This window comes from Equus asinus, chromosome 4 (assembly GCF_041296235.1).
Source record: "Equus asinus isolate D_3611 breed Donkey chromosome 4, EquAss-T2T_v2, whole genome shotgun sequence".
Taxonomy (NCBI): domain Eukaryota; kingdom Metazoa; phylum Chordata; class Mammalia; order Perissodactyla; family Equidae; genus Equus; species Equus asinus.
Window position 1 is genome coordinate 71,722,126 of NC_091793.1, and position 10,308 is coordinate 71,732,433.

Sequence of the window (10,308 nt, forward strand, 5' to 3'; positions counted from 1 at the left end):
TTTAAAATCATGAACCCACCTCCCTCACCCTGGTTACCGCCCACATGTCTCATCTTAGCGGCCATCAGGATCGTGGTGGACATCTAAAGACTCAATAGTTAGTAATAATGGCTAACCTTTCCTGAGCTAGCTCTTGCTCTCAGGCCTTTATATTAATCAACTCGTTTCATCTCTCCGTAACTCTGCAGCGGGTACTTTTGTCAGTCCCATTCTCCACCCATGAAGACTGAGGCTCAGAAGGGGAAGCAGTTTGCTCAAGGTCACACAAACAGGAAGCTGCAGAGCCAGGCCTGGGAGCAGGCTGTGTGGCTCCAGGAATCCCTGTGGCTCACTAGTTTGGGGATGGCCCCAGGGATGGGAAGAGAGTGCTCCCAAGACCCAGCAAACCAGTGGAAAATGTGGCCAGGAGCTAGTGTGCTGTTGCCTTCGCTGCCAGCTTCTCAGAGCCTCTGGTCTGGGGGCTGGCCTGGTGGTGTAGGGATTATGGTTGCCTGCTCTGCTTCGGTGGCCTGGGACTCACAGGTTCAGATCCCAGGCGCAGACCTACACACTGCTCATCAGGCCATGCTGTGGTGGCATCCCACATACAAAACAGAGGAAGACTGGCACAGATATTAGCTCAGGGATAATCTTTCTCAAGCAAAGAGAGGAAGATTGGCAACATCTTCCTCACCAAAAAAAAAAAAAAAAAGAAAAAAAGAGCCTCTGGTCTGGGTGTGAGGAGGATTCTAGCTCTGTCAAGTGGAGGACACTGGGCAAGCACCCGTAGACTTTCAAAGCCTTTGTCTTCTCATCTTTATAGTGGGAAATGATTGTTAATCCGCAGGGCTTATTGGGAGGAGTAAATGAAGGAGCATGTGCAAAGCGTCTGCTCCATCATAGTAGGTGCCCAATAAACGAGTTCCTTTTCCCCCGGGGAAAGTTTGCTTCAGGCTAGGTTCGGTCATCCTTTCCACAAATATGTGCTGAGGGCCTACCAGGGGCCGGATCTTCTGCTATGCTCTGGGAAATACACTGATGAGGAAGAGGCTGGAGCAATGCGGGGTGGGGGAAATGACCCAGAGTGACCAGAGAGAAACAAGATGGATTTTTGACTCACCCACGAGAACACACTACCTGATAAATGAACGTGGTCCTTCAAGCAATAACCTCAGGAGGGCACACGGTTGGTGCAGAGATGCTGAGGCTCCACCAGACACTGTCAGCCCTTGGACTCTCCTCCCAGGCCTGGCCTCCTGCGTTCCCTACGGCAGAGAGAGTTGGAGCAGGAGCTGGCCTTTGAGGAAAAGGGAGTCTCAGAGAAGGGAATGACCTGCCCAAAGTCACACAGCCACTCAGGGCGAGAGCAGAACCAGAAGAGGGGGCTTTTGCTTTCTGAGTTGGAGGTCTTCCAGTACACGGGGGCATTTCCCGTCCTTCCTTTATCCTCACCTGCTGAACCGGAGATGGATACTTCTCCAAATCTGGCTTCACAGCTGATTCAAGACTTTGGTTCAGAATGGCTTTGGACTATTTTTAAAAGTAACTGAACCCACCTCAGCAGGAGGCAGCTGGGGGTGACCAAAGGAACCTGTCCTGGATCTGCCTGATGGTGGCAGCCAGGAGTGGAAGCCTAGGGCGCCAAGGTTACCACCAAGTGCTGGGTGTCAAGGATCTGCCTATCTAAGTGAACTTCTACAGCCCCATTTTCTGGGTGGAAGAAAGGGGCTGAGACTAACAGACTCGAATTGGGGCTTCGGGCTTTTCAGAGTCATTCGAAGAGTTGGTGGGGTGGTCCTAGGAGCCTATTTAACAGCCTGGAGTCCTCAGGTTAGCTGTGTGAAAGACCTTCCGGACACAGGTGTATTTCATTCTGAAGAAGCAACGCCGGAGGGCTTTCAGAAAGTCCTTCGCTCCAGGGCCTCGTGGGACTGGGGCTCTCGTCGAATTGCGGGGTGGAAGTCTGGTCCCGCTTGCAGGCAGGGGGATGGATTAGGTGATCCCCAAGGACCTTGCTGGCATCAGGATTCCGGGCGCCTTTGCGGTCATGTGGAGGTGCCAGCGTGCGCCCGGGAGTGCGCGCGTGGGCGTCTGTGCGTGGTGGATGGGAGGCGCGTGAGTGCGGCGGCGAGTGGGTGTGTCCGAGGCGCCAGGGCTGGGGGCTGCGCCCGCTGCACCCACTTGTGGCTCCCAGGCGCCGCCCGAGGAACCGCGCCTCTGCCGCCTCTGCCGAGGACGCCGCTCGATAGGAGGAGGACCGAAGGCTGATGACATGAGGGCGCCGTCTCCCGAGTGATGGCAGCGCGCGCTGCCTCGCCGCCTCCGCCGCTCAGCCCCGGACTCCTTACGTCAGGGTAGCTGGGTCCCCCCTCCGCGCGGGAGCCAGCGAGCAGCGGGAGAGCAGAGCAGAGCGCGCCGCGGAGCCCGGGCGCCCTCACTGCGCGCCGAGCCCCGCCGAGCCCCGCCGAGCGGGGCAGGAGGCAGCGCCGCCGAGCCCGCGCCGGACGCCAGACACGCACCCGGAGCTCCCCGGCAGCCGCCTGGACCGTGGGGCGCCGGGCTTGTCCTGTGCGCCCCCCGCCATGCGCGTCGGGCTCCGTGGCTCTCCCGAGCAGCCCCAGCGCAGTGGGCAGCGGCGCCTGGGCCGGGGCGCCTCTCGCTAAAGTAGTTGGGCGCCCGGAGTCGAGGGTCGCCACGTCGGGGGCGCGGCCGGGACCCGCGGAGTCGGCCCCCGAGCGCGGGGAGCGGGGCCGCCCGCGCCGCCCCACCATTACCTCCCCGGGCGGCAAGGAGGAGCTGGTGGCGGTCGCCTCTCGGCTGTGGCAGCGGCGGCGGCGCGCCTGCCTGGCGGCCGTCGGCGTGCTGCTTGCCATGGCGTTGGGGCTGCTCATCGCCGTGCCGTTGTTGCTGCAGGCGGCGCCCCCCGGCGCAGCGCACTACGAAATGATGGGCACCTGCCGCATGATCTGCGACCCATACAGCGCCGCACCCGGCGGAGGGCCCGCGGGCGCCAAGGCGCCGCCGCCAGGACCCAGCACTGCCGCCCTGGAAGTCATGCAGGACCTGAGCGCCAACCCTCCGCCTCCTTTCATCCAGGGACCCAAGGGCGATCCAGGGCGACCCGGCAAGCCCGGGCCACGGGGGCCTCCTGGAGAGCCGGGCCCTCCTGGACCCAGGGGTCCCCCGGGGGAGAAGGGCGACTCGGGGCGGCCCGGGCTGCCAGGGCTGCAGCTGACCGCGGGCGCTGCAGGCGGTGTCGGGGTGGTGGGTGGCGGAACCGGGGGCGGCGGCGACTCTGAGGGCGAAGTGACCGGCGCGCTGAGCGCCGCCTTCAGCGGTCCCAAGATCGCCTTCTACGTGGGTCTGAAGAGCCCCCACGAAGGCTACGAGGTGCTCAAGTTCGACGACGTGGTCACCAATCTCGGCAATCACTACGACCCCACTACCGGCAAGTTCAGCTGCCAGGTGCGCGGCATCTACTTCTTCACCTATCACATCCTTATGCGCGGCGGCGACGGCACCAGCATGTGGGCGGACCTCTGCAAGAATGGGCAGGTCAGTGACCCCCCGACCCCCACCCCCTCTGGCAAATCCCCGCAGACCTTCGTCCCCACCCCGCGCCCCGAACCGCCTAGGAAACTAGCTTCCTTTCTCCCTACTCGCGAGCGCCGGAGAGATCTCCGGGAGGGAGCGCGCCACAGCGTCCTGTTTCCCAATGCGCACTGGTCGCGTTTACAGGAATGAAGCGCCAGAGGTGGTGCCCAAGGTCCCAGGGATCCTGCTACCTAAACTGCACTCTCTGGTTACTTGCAAACCCTCCTGCAGCCCCGTGGGCTCCTCGGAAACCTCATTCTTCTATAGCTCCCCCTGTGCGCCCCGGTCGCCCCTTTGCCACCCAGTCTCCTTTCCTCTCAGTCCTGGCCCCTAGTTCCCGCCCTTCCCCTCTGGGTCAGTGTCTATGAAGCCTGCTCTCTCCCTCCTTCCCGGACTTGCCGGCTGCGGAGAGAAGGGGACCGGGAAGGAGTTGGCTAAGTTGGAGAGAGCGTGGAGTTTGGGTGGGAGCGTGGGCCCTGAAGCCGCGGGCAGAAGGCCGGCCAGGGAGCGCGCCATGTGGGGGCCGGGCAGGGGCCCAGGTAGAGGGGCCCTGTCCCACCCGCTCTGGCGGCTTGCCCTTAGGTCCGGGCCAGCGCCATCGCGCAGGACGCTGACCAGAACTACGACTACGCCAGTAACAGCGTGGTGCTGCACCTCGATTCGGGAGACGAGGTGTACGTGAAGTTGGACGGCGGGAAGGCGCATGGAGGCAATAACAACAAGTACAGCACGTTCTCGGGCTTTCTTCTGTACCCGGATTAGGGGCACAGGGAGCGCGAGGTGGGGTGGCTTTAGGCCGCCCTATGCCCCTGGGGGCGCGCTGTTCCCTGGCGAGGACCGCTCTCGCTTCATGACACTTCCTGACATCGTTGGAAAAGACACATCCCTGCTGTCCTCCCTGTTTTGCTCCCAACCTCAGTGTGTCTGCGACTCATCACGCTCCAGGCTGTGCTCCTGGTCCCTGTCCCCAACCCGGGGAGGGAGAGGGGGAGACCAAGTGGCAAGATGAGCGTGAACCTGAACCCCTGCGGCCCCAGTGGCAGTGGCAGCAGCAGCAGCGCAGACTTTGCAAACCTGATTGGACTGGACAGGCGGGGCAGGAGCCTGCCCTCCTCCAGTCCCCTTCCTCCTCTAAGTGCCCTGGGACGAGGGCTCCCCGCCCTGGCCGACCTGGCCCTCGAGGTAGGCCAAAGTGAGCACAAGCTCCCTGGGGCGTCCTTCTTTGTGACCCAAAATACTTGTGCAAATTTCCCTGTCAGCCACAAATCCTCCCGCAGCATAATCCCAGCAAACGGAAAACTCGCCTCTCCGCCACACTCCCGACTCAGACCCACCGCGATGCATTAAATTATGTTTTTAGACTATAGGCTCCGATGTCTCTGTCAGCGTGGCCCCAGGACCCCACCTCCAGATGCCCACCTTGGTGTGATGATCTTAACTGGACCCTAAACAGCCCCATCTATGCCCTACTTGCCAGCCACTGCCTTGTCCCTGCCGCCTGGGGTGGGTGAAAAGACATGGGGAGATGGGGTAGCAGTGTCCTACCCTTTGAGGGAGGAGTCCTCCCCTGGGCTGCAGCCCTGAACAGAAGGGGCCCAGAGGAGGGTGCTGAGAGAGGTAGAGGCTGACAGGACGGGACCAGAGGACGGCTGGATCTCTAAGGCTGCCAGCTTTGTGGGTGGAGGTCAAAGGGCAGGAGCTTCTGCAACAGGAAGGGAAAGAGGAGGCATTTCTGCAAAATGGGAGGCATGAACGAGGCACCTGCCAGCAGGTGATCACTGAGATGTTTGCCCGGAGAAGGAAGTGCAGGAAGTCCCTGGGAGAAACACCCCCACTCAGGCACACAGGGTACTCAGCATGTGTCTGGTACCCACACACCAGCCAGGGCCGCATCTCTCAAAGGGGCTGGTAACCGAGGCCAATCTGTGGGTCCTCCAGCTCCCTGAATGCACCCAGAACTGTGTGGTCGGGGAGGTAGACACTCCCCCTCGGAGAGGGATGCCCGTTTCTGGAGTCTTCCCTTCCTGTTTGCACGGCGGTGTGGGGCACTGGCTCTGAACCCCAAGGTGTTTGCTTGGTCCCCTCTATTCACTTCCACTCGGAGTTCCACACACCCAGGTTAGGAAGGCACCCCACGTGGTTTTGCCTTTTTTTTTTTACTTTTTTGTTTTGCTGTTGCATCATTGATTTCCAATAAACAGTAAGTTATCTACAAAATAACCAGTTAGCAACCTGTTACTACCTACTGCGCTCATTTTGACCAGTTGTTTGAAGAGACATGTAGTGTATGTGGAGGCAAACCCAGAGTGTGTCTGTGGCTAAAACTGGAAATACACGCACACAAACCATGTGGATATAATATGGTGGTTGTCATCACTAATCCATGTTGCACACGTGCACACACACACGTCTTCATAGGTCCCTGTCACTGTGGGGGGTGACAGTGTTCATAGCTGTATGTCTGCCCCCAAATAGCATTGTGCTCGACTTTAGCTCCTGGAGGATGCTGAAAGCTGTGACTCTCATTTAAAAGACAATTGTAGCCCCCGCCTAGAGTCCTATAGCTGTCACTGTTCCTCTGTGTGCTCTTACTTTGTTTGAATAATGTTTTATTGTCATTCACTTGAATATTAGCAGTGACTGCATTTGCTTTGAGTCTAGGTGTAAAGTGCTCAAAGAGACCTAGGGGGAAAATGAATATATATTTACAAGCCACCGTCCCCCCAGTTCTAGACACAAACTGAGTCCCAATTCTCCACCTACCCCACCCTTGCTGATTGTGGAGCCCAAACCCAGCTGAGCCCAGGAACCGGGGAGGGCAGTGTCGGGCCCCATCTACGGTTGCACACGTATCAATTTCTGATGCCTTGTCGATTGTATCATCCAGAAATGCGATTAAAACCAAATGTCTGAGACCCAAATGAAGTCTAATTGCTATGGATCTGCAATCCCCAGCAGGCCCCTAATCCTTTTTGACTTATTCCTCCCCTTCCTCCGATGAGATGGAGCTTAGACACAAAGCCCTTGGTTTAAATTTCAAAAATTAAAATTGACATGCAGCGGTGGCTTTCCTGGGAATGGGAGGAATTTCTAACGAGGTGCTGGAGCCCAGCTTTATCCTCTGCATTAAGAAGCAATTTGTACTTCTAACAAAAGCCCCACCACTCCTCTTTGGTGGAAGGGCAGTAGAAACGCCTTGCCCGGGTCTGGCTGTTCACAATACTTAGACGAATTTGAATCTGAGATTCCTCCATCTGTATTCCCCGGTGCAACCGGGCTTCTTGCAATTCTAATGCCCGGGCTGCCGGGAGGTGCTGCCAGAGGTGTCAGCTGCTAAGAGGATGATAGATTGATGAGGCGGCAGGCAGGAGGCAGGGCCGGTGATAGGAGCTTGCCCGCTCAGGAGCGACCTCTCTGCGGCTGCACACTCTCCATGTCCCAGGCAGGCCCCTCATGACCCACTGAGGTCCATGATCCTACTATGATCTCTCTCGAGGACTCCCTGAGAAAGGGGCAGGGGCGGATGGGGAGACTAGGCCTCCCCACACCACCTTTGTGTGCCATCGGTCTTGGGGTGCATGTGGAATGCAAGAAACCATCTGCCCAGACACTTGTCCTTGTCTCTAGTTGAGTAGAGAGTTACTACCAATCATAGTTATAAAGTGTTCTTTTAACTTCCTAATTGCTTTAGGTCCATTTGCTAACTGTGTTCTTAGGTTGGGGTTATCATGCTGGCATCTCCCAGTAAACAGGAAAGGCATTCTTCTGCCCATTTGGGAAGTGGGGAATATAGCGCAGAGAGGTCCTAGACTGGCCCAAGTCCACCGAGCTTGTCAGAGACTGAGCTGGAACTTGAACTCAGACCTACAGGCCGGGCCCCTGCCTGACTGCACAGATGGGGCACATCCGCCTCCCAGGTCCCCAAGCCTTTGAGAGGAGAGCAAAAGGGTGTGACTCACTTCCTAGCCCTTCCTCTGCTCTAGGGAGCCTCAGCTCCTCCAAACGGCCAGATGGGAAGAGGCTGGACCAGGGACGCAGGGCTGGTCCTGAGAGAGCACTCCAGACAGAGGCTCCCACTCCTGAGGAACTTAGCTGAGCATCCTGGCATTGGGGTCAGTGTTGATGGCCCAGTGGGACCCTTAGGTCACAAGCTCCAAATGCTCCATTCGGACCTGTCTCCATCAGCATCCCCTCCCCCAATGCCTTCTCCTTGGGGCCCACTGACTATCTCCTCCTGTACTGGCTCTCATTTCTTCCTCTTGGTGGTGGGAAAGGGGGCACTTTGTAGGTGCAGAGAATTTAGCTGAAGTGAGCATGGCTGTCCATGATTGGCGAGAGGGCACTTTCTTCACTGCCAGAGTCCACATCTATGTTGACTAATTATTTTCAGGACCACCTGAGTGCATGAGATACACACCTGGCCCTGGAAATTAAGATGGAAGTTATGCCTTCTGCTACATTTTCTTGTTATCTGTGTGAGCAGGTGGCTCTCTTGGGCACCCAAGACAAAACATCCAGGCCCCGCTCTGCGTGGAGCTATGATGACACTATGCAGGGGCCACATTGTGGAGACTGGTTGCTCCAAACTTCATTGATCATGCAGTCCTATGGGACAAACCTTTTTTGAGCACTCACATCCAATATATGTATTTGACTTATCAATGATTTATGTATACTACTGCCAATCCATACTTTAAAAAAATGTCTATCTTTTTGTATTTATATTCATTAAAGGATCTGCACATTCAAATCAGTATCTGTGTTCCAGCTGGAGAACCAAGTTTGGAGACAGGTCTCCTCGGGTGGAACAAAAAGAAACAAGCGTTAATCCATGTACTTCCCTTCAACTTGCCATTTTTCCAGAGTCTTAGGCAAGAAAATATGTTCTTTTATGAGTCACAGGTAAGGCTGTGCACTTTCATTCTTTGAGTGCACAGTTTCAATCCATATTTCAGTATTAGTAATGCTTGATTTTCTTTCTATTTTTTAGATTAGAAATTTTAAAAATGTAAGTTTCAATAGGTCTTTCTTTTTTTTTAAAGATTTTATTTTTCTTTTTTCTCCCCAAAGCCCCCTGGTACATAGTTGTGTATTTCTAATTGTGGCATGTGGGATGCCACCTCAGAATGGCTTGATGAACCATGCCATGTCCGTGTCCAGGATTCGAACCCGTGAAACCCTGGCCGCCGAAGTGGAATGTGAGAACTTAACCACTCTGCTACGGGGCTGGCCCCTCAATACTTCTTTCTTATACCTGATTTTGAAGCTCTGATGTTGGCGTTGAAACCAACTCATGGAATTGGCTGGGCCGGGCGGGGGGCGGGGTCTCCCCAGGGCCCCCAGAACACTGCGGAGGGGAAAGCTGGCAGGTGGAAATGAGGAATTTTGGAGGAATGTTTGGGTCCTGTTACTGCCATGTGCTAATTTCCTTCAGCAAACAGGAGCGCTCCCCAAAGAAGCATGGATTAGAGTGGCAACTGCAGTAAACAGCGTGAATGGTGGTTTTTAAAGATAAATTTTGTCATAATAATTTCAAAAATACTCAAAAGTAAATGGAATAGTACACTGAGCCCCCCACGTGCCATCGCTGAGCTTTGACACTTACCACATCCTGGGCAATCACACAGAGCCACAGGTTTTACTTATTAGGACCTTAGGATATGCCAGGAGTTGGTACCAGGGCACAATTGTTTCTCACAATAGCCCTGTGTTGTAAGTATTGTTATTAGTCCCATTTTACAGATGAGGAAACTGAGGCTCAGAGAGGTTAAGTGCCTTGCTGAAGGTGAGGGCCAGGAGTGACACTAAAGTCTTACCCCAGAGTCCAAACTCTTTTGGGAATATGGGTGGGGCAGGGAGGTGACACCTCAAAGACCAACCAAAACGAGGGCGCACTGATGCAAAAGAACCTCCCCAGCAAACACTCTGCAGGTGAAGCCAGCGTCAGAGGCTCTCTGTGGAGGCCGCCCCAGTGTCTGCTCTCTCCTAATATCTGTGTCATCCGTTTGTCTCCAGGACTTCTCACTCTCCCGCTTCTTACTGTTCCCAACACTAGTCATGCTGTTCCCTCTACTTGGAAACCTCTCCTCTGGGTTCGTTCCCATGCCTCCTTCATGGCTCAGCCGGCAGGTCACTTCCAGTAGCCCCTAGCCCTCAGCCTGGGGCTCAAGGGTTTCCTCCTCTCCCCTTCCCTGAAGGTCCAGAGGACCCTGATCTGGAACCTGAACCACGGGGCTTGCCACGCTGCCATGAGCACATATTTGGTGATGTGCCATCCCTGTGGACCATAGGCTTCGCAAGGGCAGACCGAGCATCATCTGTGTTGGTCATCACTGAACCCCCCTCCCCAGCACTTAGAATAGCGCCTGGTACACAGTAGCTGCTCAATAAATACTTGTGAAATGGATGGCTGGCTGGCTGCATGAATGGGTGAATCCTAGGGGATCCTGAGAGGGTAGATTTTGGAAAGATCTCCACTTGCGTGTCTGACTGTACAGGGGGATCAGAGGGGATTGTCCCAACAAGCTGAACGCTGCTCTTAACCAGTGGGTCCCCACCCGCCTCCAGCCCCTGCCTCTGAGTTTGTAAGGTTTGGGTGAATGGGGAAGACAGTGTACAAAGGAGCATTTATTGCAACCTTCAAGGCCCTGGTTACACCTCTAGAAATCAGCAGAACCATCCAGTCGGCATGAACACACGAGCACCGCCACGCTGTGGCTTCTGGGCTAATTTGAT

At 55.9% G+C, this 10,308-nt stretch overlaps 1 protein-coding gene across 1 annotated transcript; it reads left to right on the plus strand.

Annotated features, from left to right (window-relative positions):
- The first annotated feature begins 2,338 nt into the window (after positions 1 to 2,338).
- Positions 2,339 to 4,934, plus strand: C1QL2 (complement C1q like 2). The gene is made up of 2 exons (XM_014864024.3): positions 2,339 to 3,534; positions 4,156 to 4,934. The coding sequence occupies exons 1-2, from the start codon at positions 2,851 to 2,853 to the stop codon at positions 4,333 to 4,335; spliced, it is 864 nt and encodes a 287-aa protein (XP_014719510.1). The 5' UTR covers positions 2,339 to 2,850; the 3' UTR covers positions 4,336 to 4,934.
- Positions 4,935 to 10,308: the final 5,374 nt, after the last annotated feature.